A 24,743-nucleotide genomic window follows, 5' to 3' on the forward strand; every position below is an offset into this window, starting at 1 on the left:
TCCCATGTAGTGATCTAAAAGATTCATTGCAGGTTATCAAAAATGTTTGATTGCTGGGTTGATGCCAAGGTTGGAACAGCAAGCTTGGACAGCACAGTGTCTCAGAGGTTTCCACTGTGGCCTTGGAGCACTGGGGTCTTGGGTTGAATCCCACCAAGGACAACATGTCTAAGGCATTTAAGTGGGATTCCTTGCAGACTCTAAAGACAAATTAACCCCTTAATGACCGCCGATACAAATAAAAACAGTGGTCTTTAAGGGGCCTTATTCCCTCATTGCCATTTTACATTTTAAAACAGTGAACAGGAATAAGGTTATAGCCCCCCAGGACCAGTTTTTCCAATCTGTGATCACGTGTCTGCCATTATTCAATGAATAATGGTGATCACGTAAAAAAGTGTGCCTACTAATAAAAACTGTTCTCTCTCTTCTGGCATGATTGTACACATCCCCCCCCCCCCGGTTCCTTTGCCATCTCACGGCTGCTCCAGCTCCGTCCCCGGATCCTCCATCAACTCTTCCTGGAAAAAAAATGGCGAGCGCAGGCACAATGTGCCCACCGAGATCTGCCGGCTGCCCCCTTGCAACAGCAGGGATTTTTCCTGTTGGTTCATATTGATCATTGTGATAGACCCACAGTGACCAAAAGCCAATAATAAGTATGTCATCCCCTTATTCAAATTATGTTTTTTTTAGTTGAGAATTTTTATTTCTTTCATTCTTTCATTCTTTACCATTAGGGTTAGGGTTGGGATTAGGGTAGGGTTAGGGTTGAGGTTAGCTAAGGTTAGGGTTGTGGTTAAGCTAGGATTAGGGTTAGGGTTAGGCTACAGTTAAGGTTGGGTTAGGTTTAGGGTTGGGTTAGCATTGGGGTTAGGGTTTTTTGAAAGGTTAAAAAAAATGATGACGATATGACGATTAGCGTTGAGCGCAAGTGTTACTCTAGTTTGCTTCAGGGTCGCTCAAGCACCCGTGATACTTGGTGCATACCAGAGCACCCTGATGCAAACTCGAGTAGTGAGCACTTGCGCTCAACACTAATGACAACATATTCAATGTGACGACCTAATGTTATCAAATTCTGTGTAGTAGTTTTGAGTTAAAAATCCTCATTATACGCCTGGATACAATTCTTGAGGGGTGTAGCTTCCATAATGGGGTAATTTGTGGGAGGTTTCCACTCTTTAGTCAAACCAGAGGCTCGACATGGCGTCCGCTCTGTATTCCAGCCATTTTTGCGTTCAAAAAGTCAAACAGTGCTGCTTCCCTTCTGAGCCCTGCCATGTGCCCAAATCGTAGTATTCCATCACATATGGGGTACTCAAGAGAAATTGCACAACAAATTGTGGGGTTCATTTTATCCTGTTTCCATTGTGAAAGTAAAAAATTGGGGGCTGAAGCAAAATTTTTGTTTAAAAATATAAATTTTTTTCTTCCACATTCCATTAACTCCTGTGAAGAACTTGAAGGGTTTACAAACTTCTTGAATGTGGTTTTGAGGACTTTGAGGGGTGCAGTTTTTAGAATGGTGTCAGGTTTGGGTAATTTCTGTCATATAGACCCTTCAAAGCCACTTCAAATGTGATGTGGTCACTAAAAAATTAGTTTTGTAAATTTTGTATGAAAACTGAGCAATTGCTGGTAAACTTTGTACTCTTATAACGTCCTAACCAAAAAAAATATGTTTCAAAGATTATGCTGATGGAAAGTAGACATGTGGGAAATGTTATTTATTAATTATTTTGTTTGATATAACCATCTGAGTTAAGGGCATACAAATTTAAAGTTTAACATTGCATCATTTTCAAATTATTTGTCAAATTTTCGATATTTTCATAAATATAGGCAAATCATATCAACCATATTTTACCACTATCATGAAATACAATATGTAAAAAAAAACAGTTTCGGAATCAGTGGGATTCGTTGAAGCGTTCCAGAGGTATTACCACTTAAAGGGACATCGGTCAGATTTAAAAAATGTGGCCTGGTCAGGAAGGTCAAAATTATTTCTGTCACTGAGGGGTTAAAAGGGAATTTAGATTGTGATTCCCAATGGTGAAAGTCATTGATGATGTTTTTAAGGTGCTTTGGAAATTAAGCAACTAAAATGAACAACTAATTATTAATTTCAGGAGGACAATTATTTTTTCACATGGATAATATAAAGTATGTTTTTAATAAATCTTTAGTTATAACAATGAATAAGTTGTCTAAAACACAAATGTATGAGGAAGATTTTCGTTAACTATTGTCCTACCAGATAATATTGTTGCACTATTTATAGGCAATGCTGGCCAGAGGCAATGGTGATACAGCCAGAAAGAAGGAAGATGACGAACATCAGCGGCATCGGCTCATACCATTGGGGAGAAAAATCTATGAATTCTACAATGCACCTATTGTTAAATTCTGGTTCTATACAGTAAGTGACTTTTCTATTATTAAAAAAGAATTGTCAACTACTTTTATATTGATGGCACCTGGCACCCCCACTGATCATCTCTTTTCACCCCTGATGGCTGTCAGATGCAAGTAGTATACGGAGCGGAACCACAGGTCCATCCACTGTAGAGTAAACTCCTTTCAGTAGGCAGCAGCCACTAAGCAGTGGACAGATCTGTGGTGTACCTCTCCATATACTGTTTACATCCTACTGCCATGTTAGATGCCCAAGCAAGGTAGTAGTGGGCGAGCTTCGGTCCCCACTCGCTCTGGCATCCTTCAGACAAGGTGTGTCCCAGTCCCAGTGTGCTGCTGTGTATGTGGTGCTTCCCACTTACTTCTGGCCTGCAGGCCTCTTCTGACGCCAGGAGTTCTTCTTCTGGAACAAGGGCAGCAATTAATCCAGGGGACACAAGGGTTATAAAAAAAACACATTTTTACTTTGTGGATGGCAGTATGTACAGTATTTACAGGCAGATGCAAAGGATAAGGTCTAACGGGTTGTCATCTCTCCCACAGGAACAGTACACAACTTCAGCCATCGTTCTTGGTATAGGTGGCATGTCCCTTTCAATGGCTTTCCTAGACCTACTGAATCTTCTTCGCCTCTAGCAGTATATCTGGATTGCAATACCTTCCAGCCCATGTAGTCTGAGTCCATCTTTCCCTGTAGCTTCACAAGCTGATTGTGCCTCTGGCCCCTGATGTCCATCTCGAGGTTGCCCCAGGCCATTTAGACGGAATCACATGGAAGGGTATTTGTGACAATCTACTTCCTCAAGTATTAGGTTCATGCTGTCCCTAGAAGCCCGGCAACCTGCTAGTACACTCAGTGCTGTCCACACACTCCCTGCCTGTCACTTCCTGCACCTGCTCCCAACTCTCAGTTCTCCCTCCCAAACTGAGTCGGCCACTACAGTTAACCCTGTCCTAGTTAACTGCAGCTCCAGTTGGTTTCATACCTTTATCACATACATGAACATCTTATGTATTTAACCCTTGAGTGTCAGGAAGCAATCCTTTAGCTCCCACCACCCTTACAGCAAGTGAACATGGGAGCCCATTCTCAAGATCTTTGATGATTCAAATAATTTATTGCTTAGTGTCTCGGGACAATACTGCTCTAATTTCAGGTAGGGACAAATGTATAAATGACATAAAACCAGTTTTTGGCCTAAATGCACTTAAAGGGAACCTGACAGCTGATGCATATCGCCCAATCCAAGGGCTGCATGTAAATGGCAGTTCTTGCATAATTTCTTCCATATATGTTTAATTCTGAAACACTGCAACGCTTCAGAGAAAAATGTAGTTTAATAGCTTCTGGACCAGGTCGTACAGGAAACTAGTTGAACAGGTGGGTTCCTGGTGGCTTCTCTCCGCCTTCTCTCCATGAATGATAGTTCTCTCCCGATACATGCACACAGGGAGGGACCTGTCACTCCAAGGTAGCAGCCGACAGGGAGAAGCCACCAGGACCCACCGGTAGATAATAAACTTCATGGTGTTTCAGAGAGAAACATAGTTTAACAGTTAAGTACCATATTTTCCGGCGTATAAGACGACTGGGCGTATAAGACGACCCCCAACTTTTCCAGTTAAAATATAAAATCTTCTCAAAAGTCGGGGGTTGTCTTATATGCCGGGTGTCGTCTTATAGGGTGGGTGTGGAGCAATCTGCGGTCGACGTATATAGTGGGGGGGAGTGGTCCCGATGATGAGGTGAGGGAGCGCCTCACCAGGAAGGTGTAAGTGAAGCAAACTGTCAGCGTCTGGGATGCCAGGGTTATGCAAAAAAGAAAGAGAGCGGTGCTGTGCCTAGAAAAACACTCCTCTTTCACTAATCTGGCTCGCCCTTGTATCCTATTATCTCCTTCTTTGCCTCTGCTTCACTTACACCTTCCCGGTGAGGTGCCCCCTCTCCTTGTCATTGGGGTCGCTCCCCCCACAATATGCGGCGACCGCAGATTACTCTGCACCTGCCCTATAAGACGACACCTGGCGTATAAGACGATACCCGACTTTTGAGAAGATTTTCAAGGGTTAAAAAGTAGTCTTATACACCAGAAAATACAGTATATATGCCTGAAATCATGCAGCCAGCGTCTGATACTGAGCGTGGATCAGGCCGCATGGATCAGGCCAAAATCACCAGGGTATGTGAACTTTTGATCAGGGTCAATTGGACGTTTGGGGTTGTCATTATGATTTAAAAAGAGAAAACACAATAGTTTGAAAATAAATGCCTTCACCCGACCATTAGCCATGAGGGGAGAAAAAGTGGTGTTATCATTCATATTCTCTGAAAAAAGGCCAAGAAAGCAAAAATTCTGCCGGAGTATGTAAACTTTTGAGCACAACTGTATGTGTATCTTTTCTGATACCTTGTAAATAATATCTACCTATACTATGCCTAACCTTTGCACTTTATCTTATAATAAAAATAATAATAATAATTTTTATTTATATAGGGCCAACATATTCCACAGTACTTTACAATTAAGCGGGGACATGTACAGACAATAAATTCAATACAAATTAAGACAATTTAAACAGTGATATTAGGAGTGAGGTCCCTGCTCGCAAGCTTACAATCTACAAGGAAATGGAGGGACACAATTGGTGAAAAGTGCTTGTTATTTCAGGCCCGGCAATTATAATAAATAGGGATTTTCATATAAAGCTGCATGATCCGGTCATCAGCCCGTGTGTTTAAGTGCAATAGTCAAGTATCAAATGCAGTTATCGTGTGCATGGAGGGTGTGGAGACAGATGAATAGTAGGGTGCAGATTCAGAGTAATATTTGGAAGGAGGGAACAGGGCATAGTTAGTTTACTGAGTAGGTGATGCCGTAGGCTTGTTTGAAGAGATGGGTTTTTAAAGCACGCTTGAATAGGTCGGGGCAAGGTATCAGCCTGAATGTCTGGGGAAGTGCATTCCAGAGAGCTGGCGCAGCACGAGAGAAGTCTTGGAGATGGAAGTGCGAGGTTCGGATTACGGGGGATGTTAGTCTTAGGTCATTTGTAGAACGGAGGGCACGTGTAGGGCGATAGACAGAGATGAGAGAGGAGATATAAGGCGGTGCAGAACTGTGGAGAGTAGTGTTGAGCGATACCTTCCGATATCGGGAAATATCGGATCGAATTGGATCGGACCGATACCCAAAAAATATCGGATATCGCCGATTCCAATACCGGAAACCAATGCAAGTCAATGGGACACAAATATCGGAATGAAAATAAACCCTTTCTTTCCTTGTAGGTTAATTCTACATGAAGGAAAACAACTAAGAATAATGTAGAATGTATTGGGGGAGGTGGAGGAGACATTAAAGGCATAGAGGTTTAGCCCGATCAAATGGAATAGCAGGAATTAAAAATTTTTTTAAGACGTTCGGAGTTACAAAGATATTGACTATGTTAAGCTTTTTTATATTTTGTCAGATATTTATTTTTCACTACTTCCATGCTCTTCGCCTTCTTTTTTACTTCTCCCACACTTTCTACTTCATCATCCTCAACAGCAGCATCTTTTTCATCAACTTCTTCTTCACCTTATTCATCTTCTTCTTCTCCTTCTTCCTATTATTCTTTTTTTTTACATTCTTCATATTCTTCTTATTCAACTATTATTCTTCTTCATATTCTACTTCTTCATCTTCTTCATACTCTTCTTCTTCGTCATATTTTTATTTTTGACAAGCATTCCTGTAGTTGTTATCTATAAAAGTTTGAAGATTACACCTTCTGTTCTGCCTGTCACAAAAGATTTACAACCGGGTCATCTTCTTGGTCTTCTTTGGGGTGGTCTTCAGGGTTGTCGTCTTCAGGGTCGCCATCATCGGGGTCGTCGTCTTCTTCGAGTGGTCTTCAGGGTCATCATCTTCAAGGTCGTCGTCTTCGGGGCCGTTGTGTTCTTCGGGGTGGTCTTCAGGGTCATCGTCTTTAGGGTCATCGTCAGGGAGATCCAGAGTGATTACCAAAAACCATTTCAAAAAGCTTGAACTTGGAAATATAGCAGAAGGTACAAGAAGGCTGAGGAACTGCCGAGAACCAGCTGACGGTACTGGAACCCGGATGGGTAGCAGAAGGTACAAGAGCCAATGAAACTACCAAGGACCAGCTTATGGTATTGGAACCCGGTTACTAAGCAGGAGGTACCTGTGCCAGAAAGCACTACCAAGGACCAGCAGACGTTGGTGGAACTCGGATACCAAGAAGGAGGTGCCTAATCCAAAGGCACTGCCTGGAACCAGCTGATGTTACTGGAAACCAGGGGGACATATTCAAGATTGACGTCCAAAGAAAAAGCTAATGGTACTGGAACTCAGATAGGCAGCAGAAGGTACACATGAAAAAAAGTTACAAGGCCGCGAGCCAGCCTGAGATACCAAAACCCACAGTCCTACAGGGGGTGCTGGTCCTATTGGCACTACAGAACCAGCCTTCATTGCCAGATCCTGCAGCCCACATAGGAAGCACATAAACTGCAGGCACCATAGAGTCGGCTAACCTGACCGCAACACGACAGGACAACGTATTGGAGGCAAAGTGACGTTGACACTACCCGGAAACAGCTGGTGTGCTGGAACCAGGCTGGGCAGGAGGGAGTACCCGTGCCAACGACACTGCCGGGAAACAGCTGGCGGTGCTGGAGCCCAGGGTAAAGACTAGAAACAGAGTGGAGGCAGAGGCCTAATTGGAGCAAGTTTAAAATCAGTAGTAGTGTGAATGTGGACAGAACAGGAGAAATTGCCAGTCACACAGCAGGGGATCAGCTGACGTTACTGAACCCCAATAACACAGGAGCAAGTGTTGACTGTGCAGATGGCACTTCTGGGCAGCATCTGGCGGTGTTGGAGCCGAGGGATTACAGTTCAGCTGGTAGAAACATGAACACAACAGGAGACCTGGATACTCTTGCCAACCAATTATTTAATCTGGAAGAGGACTGGCAAATTCCTTCAAGATCCAGGCCTTGTTCATTTTCAGAATAGTAAGCCGGTCAACGTTATCAGAGAATAGTCGCATGCGACGGTCTGTTAGTACACCACCTGCGGCACTAAAGACGCGTTCCGATAATACACTAGTAGCAGGGCAAGCCAGCACCTCCAATGCATACTGGCTAAGCTCTGGCCATGTATCCAGCTTAGAGACCCAAAACTTGAAGGGGGAAGAGCCATCTGGGAGTACACTGAGAGGGCAAGAAATGTAGTCTGTCACCATCTGACGGAAACGTTGCCTCCTGCTGACTGGAGCCGTCTGTGATGGTGTAGACATTTGTGGCGGGGACACAAAACTTTGCCACATTTGAGCCATACTGGTCTTGCCTTGTGCTGAGGCGCTGCTTCTGCTCCCTCTTTGTGCAGAGCTTACTCCACTGCCTCGACGCACTGAGCTGCTTTGTAAAGCACTAGCAGCACTGCTCTCAGGCGGAATGGAGAACATGATGGAATGCACCAGTGCATCTTGGTACTTCCCGCATTTTACGCTCCCGGTTATGAGGCTTTGTAAGTTGTCCTGGTAGCGAGGATCTAGGAGGGTGGACACCTAATAATCATCCGTGTTGAGAATGTGGGCGATGCGGCGGTCATTTCTCAGGCACCGCAGCATGAAATCAACCATGTGCTGCAGACTGCCAACTGGCCAAGAAATTCTGTCCCCTGCTTGAGGCGTGATCTCTGCCTGCTCTGCATCACCCCACCCTCGCTCTACATACTGACTACTAGAGCATTGTGTACCTTCCTCCTCTGGACAGATGTCTTCCTCCTCCATTGATTCCTCCTCATCCTCCTCACAAAGTGTCCCCTGCCTAGGCCTTTCTGAGGAACCACATTGCGCAGACTGTCCAGAAGCAGATGTTTTTTCAAGTAGACAGATAAGGGGGATAGTCATGCTGACTAGTGCATCATCTGCACTCGCCATCCACGTGGAATCATCAAAGGCACACAAAACGTGGCAGATGTCCTTCATAGAGGCCCACTCAGTGGTGGTGAAGTGTGAACGGCGCACAGTGCGACTTGTTTGCGCCTGATGCAGCTGGAACTCCATTACTGCTGCCTGCTGCTCACACAACCTCTCCAGCATATGTAGCGTTGAATTCCACCTGGTGGGTAGGTAACATATGATGCGATGTTCCGTAAGGCAGAATCTGTGCTGCAGAGCTGCAATGCACGATCTTGCCATGCTGGAACACCACAAGTGAGCGCACTCTATGCAGACCTTGTGCAGCAGTGCATCAAGATCCAGATAGTCCCTCAAAAAACTCTGCATAACCAAGTTGAGCACATGTGCCAGACATGGGATGTGAGTGAGGTTGCCTAGGCCCAGAGCTGCCACCAGATTTCGGCCAGTCACACACTACCATGCCTGGCTGGAGATTCGCTGGCACAAACCACACGTCGCTCTGCTGCTTGATGGCATTCCAGAGTTCCTACGCTGTGTGGCTTGGATTCCCCAAAGAAATTCATTTCAATACGGCCTGTTGACATTTGACCACGGCTGTGCTCATATCGGTCGTAACAGGTAAGCGATCACGGGTCCATGTGGAGGTAGACCATGACTGCTCCTGCAGCGCTGATTCAGAGGAACTGGAGTATGAGGAGGAGTCAATGTGTACAGACTGGATTTCTGTAATTCTTGGAGTTGGCAGAACACGTACAACGCCACTCTCAAGATCTGTACCAGGCTCCACAACATTTACCCAATGGGCAGTGAGGGAAAGGTATCTTCCCTGTCCTTGCTTACTGGTCCACGCATCGGTGGTCAGGTGGACCTTGCTACTGACGGCGTTTAGTAGCGCATGTTTAATTTTTCCCTCCACATGCTTTTGCAGGGCAGGGACGGCTTGCCTGCTGTAATAAAAGCGGCCGGGCACGTCATATTATGGGACTGCCAATGCCATGAAGTTATGGAAGGTGTCAGTCTCCACCAGCCTGAATGATAGCATTTCAAGGGACAGTAGTTTTGCAATGCCAGCATTCAGAGCCTGTGCTCGGGGGTGGTTTGCCGAGTATGGGCACCTTTTCTCCCATGCCTGTAGACTGGCCTGGGAGTGTGAGGATGATAGGGAACGTGGTGCAGTGGGTGGAATGACACTGTGTCTGTGTACAACAGTGCCAGGCTGGTATCATTTTAATCAGTATAATGGCGCAGACCTGACACTGTCTGTAGGTTACTGTGCACAATCCTGCTGACATGTTCCCTTTAAAGGAGATCTTTTACTAAACTGATGTTGAATTGGACAAGTAATGTAACAGGTAGTGATGAGCAAATACATTTGGCACTATTCGTTACTCGCATGAATTGTATAGTATTCAGGCTTTTCGTTACTCCGCGAGTAATTAGGTATTCACCTCGGTATATTCGAGTGACCCGCCCTGCATGTTTGGCTCTTTATTTGGAGCCAATGAACATGCTGGGCTGGCTTGCCAATCACAGTAATGCCTGCGCCATCTTTGGTGTGGCATTACTGTGATTGGTTGGCCTTCCAGCATTATGGGGACTATTTAAAGGCTGCCAGCGCCATCTTGCACACATTGCAGCCGGAAACAGCATAGGGAGAGCGTAGTATGTGTGCACAGCGAAAGTGAAAGCAGAGTAGGGAGAGTGATAGGAGTCTATACTGAGCATTTATTCATTCCAAAAAGCTCTTTTAAGAGCTGAAGATTGTGAAGAGATTAAATTACTTGTTTGTTAGGTGGGGATTTCAGTAGTAGTGAGAGATGTAATAGGAGGGAGGGAGTGTGGGTGAACGGCAGGCATCTGGGTGGGTGTTCTGATCGTTGCAAGTACATGCTGCAGATCTCTGCTTTTTTCACTGTGTTGTATAGTAGTTATTATTGAAACAGTTGAAACAGACTGTGGGATTAGGTTGAAATAGTGAGGGTTTCATCCACCACCATAAAATACAAATCCATTATTTGTAGAGGGAAATAAATATTAGGTAGTAACATATGAAGAGAAGGAATACAAACCAGCTCACCCGTGATGCATAAGCTGAGTTTCGGGAGCACGGACCCGCTGTGTCCAGGCGTGTAGAATCCAAAAGAAAAAATGTCATGATTAAGGGAGCTTAGTCCCCAGAAACGCGTTGAGATTCGTACCTATATGGTTTGTGCTGAAGTTTATATCCTCCATGTTTAAGTTTGTGAATAAAGAAAACTTTTTTTCACGGATTCGGTGAAGCTGGACATTTTTTTCTTTTAGTAACAGCATATACAAAACAATTTTTTTGGGAGCTTCATAATTTTCCTGTCTAGCAGCCTATTTTTTGTAATGCAAAATAATACTCATCAGTGGCAGCATATAGTAATATAGTAACATCCATTCTTTAATCTAATTGCTAAATAATATTCCTTGTCTATTGCTTAAATACTTAATATTTGTCTAGCAGTTGTTTGACTGGAGCTAAGCCTCTTGAGCTATGGAAATGTCACTATTTCCCATTTATTTCCCTGAGTCTGCTGTTGGCGTGCCTCATAAAGGCAATTTAAAAACAAAACAATCTTTGTTTTAAAAATAGCGTTTCTTTATCTAGCAGTTGTGCAATTGGTGCAATCTGGGTAGAGATAATCTTACGTGACAATTTAGCCAGGGCAATAATCTTCATTATTCAGTATATGGAGTTATATCTTAATCTTACCCCTACCTTGCTATATACTAAATTGGGATTGGTAGCTGTACTCTGCTTTATACTGTATTTTATTCACCTTACAGTGGATTCACCCACTATGACAGTGGTTCCATTGGGATCCGGTGGCCAAAATAAACTGTGGACCTTACAGGTCTCACGGCACCTGCTGCCCCTTTGAAAATGTTAAGCCAGGGCCACATAATGTCACGGCGGTGGATGTGGTGGTGTGGCGGGCGATGCCCAAAATTCAAATGGGCATGTTTGAAATTGCATTGTAATGGAATGGGGAATATGTACTCCACTACCTTGCTAACTATTTGGCATGAGGGAGGGACCTCCCAAATGTAAGAGTGGGAGCTCTTCCAAATGTATGATACAGAGCCACCTGAGGGCCCTTACCAAACTCAGGTTTCACAACACCTGCTGGCACTCTGCAAATTGTAAGCGAGGGCTACATAATAACATGGCAGTGGACATGGTGGTGGTGGGCAAAGCCCAAAATTCAAATGGGCATGTTTGAAATGACATTGTTCTGGAATGGGGAATGTGTTCTCCACTATCTTGCTAAATATTTGGCATGAGGGAGGGACCTCCTAAATGTAAGAGTGGGAGATCTCCCAAATGTATGATACAGAGCCACCTGAGGGCCCTTACCAAACACGACACCTGCTGGCACTCTGCAGATTGTAAGTGATGGCCGCATAATGACATGGCAGTGGACATCATGGTGGTGGTGGTGGCGGGCGATGCCCAGAATTCAAATGGGCATGTTTGGAATGGCATTGTAAAGTGATGGGGAATATGTATTCCACTATCTTGCTAACTATTTGTCATGAGGGAGGGTCCTCCCAAATGTAGGAGTGAGAGCCCTCACAAATTTTAAAGTAAAAAATAAAGCCAAAAAGCTCAGTGTGAACATATGCTAAATGGGAGGTATCATTTTTTTGTGTGTGTTATATGCAGGAAATTATGAAGGAAATAATGTTTCTTAGCATTTTTCCTTTTAAAAAAAATTGGTTTGGTTTGGTAGGTCATTTAAAAAAAACGTAAAACTCTTCTCACTCCAGAGTGATGACATGCTGGAGCACAACAGACCTGAGTGTGATTAACTGTGTTCAACTGTGTTCAACCCTCCTCTCCAGAAGTCAGTGTTGGGGGAGGGGCTATGCTGAGTTGAGTATCACTATAAATACTTCTAGTAGCTCTTCTCTCAAATTCAAATGAGTTTTAGTGGCAGGACCAAATAAACATTTGCATTGCCACAGCAGGTATAGTGCTGCTAACTCTGTTTCTGTTGCCTATCCACCACACTGACTGCTGGACATTAAAGCTGAAACATGTTAATCATACTCAGGTCTCCTGTGCTCTGGCACATGTAATCACTCTGTAGTGTAGAGATAAGACTGTGTCATTATTTATCACAGAGAGCCTGTTCTAAGCTATAGTGGGGTGTGTAATTTTCCCCTTATACATGGATGCCTGATTATGATTGGTAAGCTACTAGCACTATGAGAGGAGAACTGCTAAACATGTTTGTAATGAGACTCAGATGCTTTGTTTAGCTACAGCACTGCCCCTCCACCCACACTAACTGCCAGAGATGAGAAGTGAAAGCTGTTAGCAGGGCCGTATTTAGAGTTTATGCTGCCCTAGGCACTTTTCGTGCTGCCTCCCCCATTGGTGAGTATGACTAATGCAGACCCTGTCGGCAGTGACTTAGGCTACTTTCACATCAACGATTTTTGCCATTCGCGGAAGATCCGGCAGTTTTTCTGCATCTGCCACGTAGCAGATCACTAACGGCAACACTGCGTTCGGCCTTATTCATTCCCTATAGGACTTGCAGACATGTGAGGCACTTGCGGATTTGCCGCGATCCGGAAAATGCGGTACTTGCAACAATGGAAAAAAAAGTTGCTAGCAGTGTTTTTTTTGTCTCACCACAAGTGCAAAACCGCATGTGCTGCACATGTCCGCAAGAAGCCATCACTACCTGTCCCTGCACCTTGCTAGCTCATCCCTAACCATCCCTCCCTGACCTAAAACTACACTATAAAGCTTAGAAAAACAATTTATTACCTGACATATTCCTACGATAATGAGGGCTCCAGGCTATGGCGTAAGTGCATTGTTTTCCCTGTGGAGGGATTCAGGAAGACGGCCGCCACAGGCGGCGTATGTGCAAACTGAGGTTGCATCTGGACCAAGATCCCAATCTCCGCCATCAGTGGCCCACAGCTTTAGAAATATGGCCGGCAGGGAAGCAATGCACTCCACTTAGCTATTAGGCTGCCGTCACACTAGCAGTATTTGGTCAGTATTTTACATCAGTATTTGTAAGCCAAAACCAGGAGTTTGCTAGTCTGACAGCAGCCTTACCACCAACATCGGGCCCGCAGCATTGCACCGCTGTGACACCCCCTCCTCCCATTCAGGGCCTGCTGTATTGTCCCACTTCTGCCACTGCAGACTTCCAGAGGATGGGACTCGGCATCCTGTGATCCTGTTTACAAGACAGGAGACCGCTATTACTGGACCGGGGACGCTATTACAGGGCAGGGACATGTGTATGTACACACACACACATACACTGCACAGGGGGCACAGTATGCACACACACACTGCACAGGGGGCACAGCATGCACACACACACTGCACAGGGGGGCACAGTATGCACACACACACATACACTGCACAGGGGGCACAGTATGCACACACACACTGCACAGGGGGCACAGCATGCACACACACACTGCACAGGGGGCACAGCATGCACACACACACTGCACAGGGGGCACAGTATGCACACACACACATACACTGCACAGGGGGCACAGTATGCACACACACACTGCACAGGGGGCACAGCATGCACACACTGCACAGGGGGCACAGCATGCACACACACACTGCACAGGGGGCACAGAATGCACACACACATACACTGCACAGGGGGCACAGTATGCACACACACACTGCACAGGGGGCACAGCATGCACACACTGCACAGGGGGCACAGCATGCACACACACTGCACAGGGGGCACAGAATGCACACACACACATACACTGCACAGGGGGCACAGTATGCACACACACACTGCACAGGGGGCACAGCATGCACACACACACTGCACAGGGGGCACAGCATGCACACACACACTGCACAGGGGGCACAGTATGCACACACACACATACACTGCACAGGGGGCACAGTATGCACACACACACTGCACAGGGGGCACAGCATGCACACACTGCACAGGGGGCACAGCATGCACACACACACTGCACAGGGGGCACAGAATGCACACACACACATACACTGCACAGGGGGCACAGTATGCACACACACACTGCACAGGGGGCACAGCATGCACACACACACTGCACAGGGGGCACAGTATGCACACACACACATACACTGCACAGGGGGCACAGTATGCACGCACAAACACATACACTGCACAGGGTGCACAGTATGCACACACACACACATACACTGCACAGGGGGCACAGTATGCACACACACATACACTGCACAGGGGGGCACAGTATGCACACACACACATACACTGCACAGGGGGCACGGTATGCACACACACACATACACTGCACAGGGGGCACAGTATGCACACACACATACACTGCCCAGGGGGGTACAGTATGCACACACACACATACACTGCACAGGGGGCACAGTATGCACACACACACATACACTGCACAGGGGGCACAGTATGCAAACACACATACACTGCACAGGGGGGCACAGTATGCACACACACACATACACTGCACAGGGGGCACAGTATGCACACACACATACACTGCACAGGGGGGCACAGTATGCACACACACATACACTGCACAGGGGGCACAGTATGCACACACACATACACTGCACAGGGGGCACAGTATGCACACACACATACACTGCACAGGGGGCACAGTATGCACACACACACATACACTGCACAGGGGGGTACAGTATGCACACACACACATACACTGCACAGGGGGCACAGTATGCACACACACACATACACTGCACAGGGGGCACAGTATGCACACACACAAACACTGCACAGGGGGCACAGTATGCACACACACACACATACACTGCACAGGGGGGCACAGTATACACACATACACTGCACAAGGGGCACAGTATGCACAAATACATATACTGCACAGGGGGGGCACAGTATGCACACACACACATACACTGCACAGGGGGACACAGTATGCACACACACATGCACTGCACAGGGGGCACAGTATGCACACACACATACACTGCACAAGGGGGCACAGTATGCACACACACACACACACTGCACAGGGGGCCACATTATGCACACACACACACTCATACACTGCACAGGGGGCACAGTATACACACACACTGCACAGGGGGCACAGCATGCACACACACACTGCACAGGGGGCACAGTATGCACACACACACATACACTGCACAGGGGCCACAGTATGCACGCACAAACACATACACTGCACAGGGGGCACAGTATGCACACACACACACACACACATACACTGCACAGGGGGCACAGTATGCACACACACATACACTGCACAGGGGGGCACAGTATGCACACACACACATACACTGCACAGGGGGCACGGTATACACACACATACACTGCACAGGGGGCACAGTATGCACACACACACTGCACAGGGGGCACAGCATGCACACACTGCACAGGGGGCACAGTATGCACACACACACTGCACAGGGGGCACAGCATGCACACACACACTGCACAGGGGGCACAGTATGCACACACACACATACACTGCACAGGGGGCACAGTATGCACGCACAAACACATACACTGCACAGGGGGCACAGTATGCACACACACACACATACACTGCACAGGGGGCACAGTATGCACACACACATACACTGCACAGGGGGGCACAGTATGCACACACACACATACACTGCACAGGGGGCACGGTATGCACACACACACATACACTGCACAGGGGGCACAGTATGCACACACACATACACTGCCCAGGGGGGTACAGTATGCACACACACACATACACTGCACAGGGGGCACAGTATGCACACACACACATACACTGCACAGGGGGCACAGTATGCAAACACACATACACTGCACAGGGGGGCACAGTATGCACACACACACATACACTGCACAGGGGGCACAGTATGCACATACACTGCACAGGGGGGCACAGTATGCACACACACATACACTGCACAGGGGGCACAGTATGCACACACACATACACTGCACAGGGGGCACAGTATGCACACACACACATACACTGCACAGGGGGGTACAGTATGCACACACACACATACACTGCACAGGGGGCACAGTATGCACACACACACATACACTGCACAGGGGCACAGTATGCACACACACAAACACTGCACAGGGGGCACAGTATGCACACACACACATACACTGCACAGGGGGGCACAGTATACACACATACACTGCACAAGGGGCACAGTATGCACAAATACATATACTGCACAGGGGGGGCACAGTATGCACACACACATACACTGCACAGGGGGCACAGTATGCACACACACACATACACTGCACAGGGGGGCACAGTATGCACACACACACATACACTGCACAGGGGGCACAGTATGCACACACACACATACACTGCACAGGGGGCACAGTATGCACACACACAAACACTGCACAGGGGGCACAGTATGCACACACACACATACACTGCACAGGGGGGCTCAGTATACACACATACACTGCACAAGGGGCACAGTATGCACAAATACATATACTGCACAGGGGGGGCACAGTATGCACACACACACATACACTGCACAGGGGGACACAGTATGCACACACACATGCACTGCACAGGGGGCACAGTATGCACACACACATACACTGCACAAGGGGGCACAGTATGCACACACACACACTGCACAGGGGGCCACATTATGCACACACACACACTCATACACTGCACAGGGGGCACAGTATACACACATACACTGCACAGGGGGCACATTATGCACACACACTCATACACTGCACAGGGGGCACAGTATGCACACACATACATACACTGCACAGGGGGGCACAGTATGCACACACACACACATACACTGCACAGGGGGGCACAGTATGCACATACACACATACACTGCACAGGGGGGCACAGTATGCACACACACACATACACTGCACAGGGGGGCACAGTATGCACACACACACTGCACAGGGGGCACAGTATGCAAACACAGACTGCACAGGGGGCACAGTATGCACACACACATAGACTGCACATACCCATCACAAGGCATTGCCACCGGCGACCAGCAGTCTCCAGTGAGCAGAAGAGCAGCCGCTCCTCCCGGCCTCAGCAGGATAACCCCGCAGCAGTGTGCCGCCAGCTGGCGGTCTCGCTCTGGCCCAGTGTTCTTCACTTACCTGTCAGATCCCAGGACCGCCCTAGCCAGCTGCGATCTGGACTGGGGGCGCTGTGCCGCTCTGGATCTCCTCCTTCCAGTCAGGTGAGTTCGGCAGACACTGCACACAGTGTGGGTGTGTCTGCAGTGCAGGGATGCGGCTGCCAACACCCAGCCTTTAACCCAGCAAGCAGCCAGAAGTTGGGGGACCGTCCCAGGGGTATCTGCACCCTGCACCCCGGCCCAGCCCAGCCTGCCGGGATCCGAGACCCCCACAGCAGCCGGAAGACAGGTGGGTGGGCGGGCCGACACAGGACTATCAGGCAGGAACTAAACTTGGCGCCTCAGCGAGGAGGGGGTAGGGCTTGCACTATGACTTGTTTCCGCTTCCGGATCCCTGTGCACTACGTGACGGCGCTGTATCTCTGAGACCCCCGCAGCAGCCAGAAGACTGAGGAGGGAAGGAGGAGGGCGGACCTGAACTATAAAAAAAAAAACGTTAACAAAAACCACTTTGCCTTGCTCAGGTGCCGCCCCCCCGCATCCTGCCGCCCTAGGCACGTGCCCTCAAGTGCCTAGTGGCAAATATGGCCCTGGCTGTTATTTAATCAAACTAAGGTCTGCTGTTCTCCAGCATGTCATCACTCTGCAGTGAGGAGAGCAGACTGTTGTTGATGCATGTCTCACACTGAGCCTGTTCTAAGCTATTATGAGGGTATGTCCTTCTTTCCCACTGTGTTGCTGCCTGCTAATGATTGGTCAGCATCTTTGGCAATGCCTACTTGGAATTTTTAACTGATTAGGTACTAAATACTTTGATTGCTAATATCTCTGCAACAAAGAGGCATATTTTAGAAGAAAAAAATAATAATTTTATCCTGCGCTGCAGCGCCTATTGTATTGGGTCCAGTTCAACATGAAAAATATGTTGAAAGGTCCAAGAAGGTGCTGCTCTGGAGAGTGCCAGTGCATGGTTGCTTGTGTCAGCAAATCGGTACTTGAGATTTCCTGAGCATGCTCAGGTGTCCTCCGAGTATTTTTTAGTGCTCAGAGATTTAGTTTTCATCGCCGCAGCTGAATGATTTACAGCTATTAGCCAGCATAAGTACATGTGGGTATATTCCTTAGCAACCATGTAACCCCCACATGTACTTATGCTGGCTAACAGATGTAAATCATTCAGCTGTGGCGCAGAAAACTAAATCTCCGAGCACTAAAAAATACTCGGAGGACACCCGAGCGTGCTTGAGAAATCTCGAGTACCGAGTATACTCGCTCATCACTATTTATTACGTTTCTCCTTCCAAGTCAACTTGTTGACTCTTGAGAATGTTGAAATCATCAATCTTGTTGTCAACTTCTGAGTAAAATTCCTGAACTGATAGCAGGGTTCATTTATATTCTTCTGTCATCTCTGAGTGAGGAACAACTCTACCCGGGCCTCTATATGCAACATTATACTTAAAGGGACACAGCATCTAATTTGACCTTATAAGGGGTTTGGGCCTCTTGAACCCAAATTGAACCTACCCCCTACAAAATCGTCCTGTGAGAATGTATAGGGTACTGACTAAATAGATTATCACTTAAACTTTGTTGGAATATCACAGATCTAATAATTGCTGTATTTCTGTTTGCACAGATGGCTTACATGGGGTACCTTATGCTCTTCAACTATATTGTTCTGGTAAAAATGGACCGGTGGCCTTCAACACAAGAGTGGATTGTCATCTCATATATATTCACACTGGGGATAGAAAAGATGAGAGAGGTAATCTAAAATGACAAAAGTTGATTTTTCTGAATTTCGCGTTAATGTTAGATACAATGCAACATTTTACATATTGCATTACAAAGGGCTTTTAGAAGCCATAAGTCTAATATATAATGTTTCACATAGTAAGTATGTATGGGACCTAGTATCAGCAGTCTGTGGAAACTAAAGGTTTTTCTTGAAGTCTGTGGATAATGTAATTGTCTTAAATAAAAATGTTAATACAGATCTCTGATGTAAATCAGTTTTAGTGAAGCAATACATTGGATATGTGCTGCAAAAACACTAAGGCCGGAGTCACACTAGACTGTAATACGGACGAGTGCTATGTGAGAAAACATCGCATAGCACTCGGACCAATGTTAATCTATGGGGCAGCTCCCATCACCCGTTGTTTTCTCGGCCACATTATACGTGCGTACGAAATCGCAGCGATTGTCCGCGTATCTCAGCCGAGAAACGCCAATGAAAGTCTATGGGTGCAAGAAAAACTCGCACACCACACGGACTATCAGTGTGACTTCCATATGGCACCCGTATGCAATGCGATTTTAACATGAGCTTCGGCATAGAGAGAACTGCTGAAAAGCTCATGTTAAAATCGCATTGCATACTGATGTCACACTTTTACTAGATGCGAGGAAATCACATCCTTGCATTGCAAACGGATTACATATGGATCACTGTTCAGGAAACACTTGTGCAATTATCGTCCCTCAAAATCGGACTGATTTTTATAAGGTAAGTGTGACTCCATCCTTAGGCGTCATTCAGACATCTGTGAATTTCACAGAGAGAACACATAGTCATTAAAGTCTATGGTGCTATTCAAATGTCCCTGTTAGGGTTGAGCGACTTTTACTTTTATAGGATCGGGTCGGGTTTCACGAAACACGACTTTCTCAAAAGTCGGGTCGAGTGAAATCGGCCGATCCTATAGAAAAGTCGGGGTCGGGGTCGGCCGAAACATGAAACCCAATGCAGTGCAATGGGATACTATGGTTCCCAGCGTCTGAAGGAGGGTCAGGGCGCGTCAGAGGGTGAGTATAGCAATATTTTTTATTTTAATTCTTTATTTTACACTTAAATATGGATTCCGATACCGATTTCCGATATTGCAAACATATCGGAACTCGGTATTGGAATTTCGATACCAGATTCAGAAGATCGCTGATCTCATGGCCGACCCCACACAGGGGTCGGGTCGGGTTTCATGAAACCCGACTTTGCCAAAAGTCGGCGACTTCTGAAAATGGCCGACCCGTTTCGCTCAACCCTAATCCCTGTATTTTGGAGGATTGTGTGTCTGGAATAAAAATCACGGCAACATTTCCATTTTTGATCGGAGTAACAAATCAAAATTAATCATCCAACTCTAGGGGTTAATGGACATCATGCAATTCGCATACTTGCGGTTATATGATTACTCTCTCAAACAAGGAATACCGGGAATTGTAACAGTTTGCATACCAGACATTATCACAATTCAGCAATCTACAGTTTCATAGATTGACTGCAGACTTTTTGCATGACAGTGGACTACCCCTTTAATAATAATATAAAGTTTCTATATCTTCCCCTCTCTTCTTCCTGTATCATGTGGTTGAATTTATGGAACTCTTTTTGCACTGCAAAACTACATTTCCTATGAGCACCCTGCTTCTCATTAGTGCTGCAGACTTCTCCCTCAGCCCTCTGAAATGATGACTCAGAACTGGAAGTGGAACTGTTGAATGTGTAAAATAACACAGGTCTCCAATACTGATCTGCTATACTGTCCTCAGCTCAGCTGCATCCACCACAGTTATTTGGCACATTACCAATCTTACCTATGTTTGGAATATGCTGTATTCTTCTATACCCTGGATGGGCCTGAACACATCTCTGAAGTATCTGATCTTCCGCCATCTTCTTCATCCACATAACTGTCTGATTGTACATCATTGATCTGATAGCTGGTTAGCAGCAGAGATCATCAGTCCTGTACTCTGCTCTGCCTGCATAGCGAAGCACTGTAGAGCTAACCAAGCAGGGCTGAGCTATGTGTGGTGCCTGCTCCTGATATATCAGTGATGTAAAACTGCAAGTACAGCTCTTTCAATGCATATGCAGTTCTGTTGATGTAGATGGTATAGGTGAAAATCTGCCTGACAAATGACTGAGCAGGACCATAGAGGGCACAAAAGCATAGAGTGCATTCTGAATGTAGTACAATGGCATCTGGAGGCTAGATAGAGCCTCCCAGGGCATCCTTAAAGGGGTGATATAAAAATGAGTTATAATGGCACAAATTAATAGCTAGATATGTACTGTACATTATTATAAGGCCACATTGTGATTTTGGGAATAACCCTTTAAAGCAACAACCTAAGAAAAGCATTAAAAATATGAATGGATTCCGAATTGTAGTGTAGGGATCAGAAGAGGGATGTCTTGATATGATCCTTAGTTGCCAGCGGTGGGAAGAGAGCTGAGGTATTTTCCCTTAAGCCTGAGATGCTGTGGGTGCCAAGGTCCAGGCTCGTTGGAGAAGTTTTAGTGCACATATAGTGCTATATGCAGCGGCTACACATTGCCGAAAAAGAGCTGGGTTCATCTCACCATGAGGGGCTGTTGGCTCAGCGTACTGAATAACTGTGGAGAGCTGTAATCATCATCATCATCATCTTCAACTGCTCAAAAAAGCAAGTTTTTTCCTGTCGCACCAGAGGTCTGGACATTGGTTATTGAAACGGGCTGATCCTGCATCCCCTCCACAACTCTCCCCTTTTTATTTTGCCGAGGCTGGCCCATCGGCCGGCGATACTGCCGTGACCGTTACCATTACACCCCGGCTCAGAAGAGGCCGACCCAGACTCATCTCTAATCTTGTAAATCCATTTACTAGTCTACATTGCCGCAAAATATCTGTGTTTAACCCCTTAATCCCATATGACGTACTATCCCGTCCAGGTGACCTGGGACTTAATTCCCAGGGACGGGATAGTACGTCATATGCGATCGGCCGCGCTCACGGGGGGAGCGCGGCCGATCGCGGCCGGGTGTCAGCTGCCTATCGCAGCTGACATCCGGCACTATGTGCCAGGAGCGGTCACGGACCGCTCCCGGCACATTAACCCCCAGCACACTACGATCAAAGATGATCGCGGTGTGCCGACGGTGCAGGGAAGCATCGCGCAGGGAGGGGGCTCCCTGCGGGCTTCCCTGAGACGATCGGTACACGGTGATGTACTTACCGTGTACCGAGCGTCTTCTCCCTGCAGTCCCCGGATCCAAAATGGCCGCGGGGCTGCATCCGGGTCCTGCAGGGAGCACTTCCGGGTCAGGATCAGGCTGCAGCTGCAGCTCTAATCCTGCCCGGCTGTATGTCAGATCACCGATCTAACAGAGTGCTGTGCACACTGTCAGATCGGTGATCTGTGATGTCCCCCCCTGGGACAAAGTGAAAAAGTAAAAAAAAAAATTTCCACACTTGTAAAAAAAAAAAAAAAAAAAAAAATTCCTAAATAAAGCAGAAAAAAAAAAATATTATTCCCATAAATACATTTCTTTACCTAAAAAAAACCAAAAAAAACAATAAAAGTACACATATTTAGTATTGCCGCGTCCGTAACGACCCGACCTATAAAACTGGCCCACTAGTTAACCCCTTCAGTGAACACCGTAAGAAAAAAAAAAAAAACGAGCCAAAAAACAACGCTATATTATCATAACGCTGAACAAAAAGTGGAATAACACGCGATCAAAAAGACGGATATAAATAACCATGGTAACTCTGAAAGCGTCATCTTGTCCCGCAAAAAACGAGCCACCATATTGCATCATAACCAAAAAAATAAAAAAGTTATAGTCCTCAGAATAAAGCGATGCCAAAATAATTATTTTTTCTATAAAATAGCTTTTATCGTATAAAAGCGCCAAAACATAAAAAAAAGATATAAATGAGGTATCGCTGTAATCGTACTGACCCGTAGAATAAAACTGCTTCATCAATTTTACCAAACGCGGAATGGTATAAACGCCTCCCCCAAAAGAAATTCATGAATAGCTGGTTTTTGGTCATTCTGCCTCACAAAAAATCGGAATAAAAAGCGATCAAAAACTGTCACGTGTCCGAAAATGTAACCGATAAAAACGTCAACTCGTCCTGCAAAAAACAAGACCTCACATGACTCTGTGGACCCAAATATGGAAAAATTATAGGTCTCAAAATGTGGAGACGCAAAAACTTTTTTGCTATAAAAAGCGTCTTTTAGTGTGTGACGGCTGCCAATCATAAAAATCCGATATAAAAAATGCTATAAAAGTAAATCAAACCCCCCTTCATCACCCCCTTAGTTAGGCTAGGTTCACATTGCGTTAATGGGTTAACGCTAACGGACAGCGTTGCACGGCGAAAATGTCACAATTAACGCCGTGCAACGGGTCCGTTAGCACAACCATTGACAGCAATGTGATTTTCGGGTGTAGCGCATCGCTAGAGCGTGCCATTTTCGGCTCGCGCTAGCAAGGTGCCATTCTTTTGTGGCGCGCCTCAGACGCTGCTTGCAGCGTCCACGGCGCGCCCGAGGTCCGATCCCCGATCTTCCAGAGCGGGGACGTTAACGCGACCACTAAACACGACACCTAAAAAGACATTGCGTTAGCGCAATCCGCTAGCGCTAAACGGATTTCCCTAACGCAATGTGAACCTAGCCTTAGGGAAAAATAATAAAATTTAAAAAAATGTATTTATTTCCATTTTCCCATTAGGGTTAGGGCTAGGGTTAGGGCTAGGGTTAGGGTTAGGGCTAGGGTTAGGGTTTGGATTACATTTACGGTTGGGATTAAGGTTGGGATTAGAATTAGGGGTGTGTCAGGGTTAGGTGTGTGGTTAGGGTTACAGTTGGGATTAGGGTTAGGGGTGCGTTTGGATTAGGGTTTCATTTATGATTGGGGGGTTTCCACTGTTTAGGCACATCAGGGGCTCTCCAAACGCGACATGGCGTCCAATCTCAATTCCAGCCAATTCTGCATTGAAAAAGTAAAACAGTGCTCCTTCCCTTCCGAGCTCTCCCGTGCGCCCAAACAGGGGTTTACCCCAACATATGGGGTATTATCGTACTCGAGACAAATTGGACAACAACTTTTTGGGTCCAAGTTCTCTTGTTATCCTTGGGAAAATAAAAATTTGGGGGGCTAAAAATCATTTTTGTGGGAAAAAAAAGGTTTTTATTTTCATGGCTCTGCGTTGTAAACTGTAGTGAAACACTTGGGGGTTCAAAGTTTTCACAACACATCTAGATAAGTTCCGTGGGAGGTCTAGTTTCCAATATGAGGTCACTTGTGGGTGGTTTCTACTGTTTGGGTACATCAGGGGCTCTGCAAATGCAACGTGACGCCTGCAGACCAATCCATCTAAGTCTGCATTCCAAATGGCGCTCC

General features: G+C 46.3%; 1 protein-coding gene across 1 annotated transcript in view; it reads left to right on the plus strand.

The window, feature by feature from the left end:
- TRPM3 (transient receptor potential cation channel subfamily M member 3) overlaps nt 1-24,743 on the plus strand; it is a 783,591-nt gene that overhangs the window by 617,057 nt on the left and 141,791 nt on the right. Inside the window, exons 18-19 of the mRNA XM_069763506.1 lie at nt 2,288-2,425; nt 19,188-19,316. Coding sequence (XP_069619607.1) covers nt 2,288-2,425; nt 19,188-19,316 — 267 coding nt within the window. The remainder of the gene's footprint in view (nt 1-2,287; nt 2,426-19,187; nt 19,317-24,743) is intronic.

This window comes from Ranitomeya imitator, chromosome 1 (genome assembly GCF_032444005.1).
Source record: "Ranitomeya imitator isolate aRanImi1 chromosome 1, aRanImi1.pri, whole genome shotgun sequence".
Classification (NCBI taxonomy): Eukaryota; Metazoa; Chordata; class Amphibia; order Anura; family Dendrobatidae; genus Ranitomeya; species Ranitomeya imitator.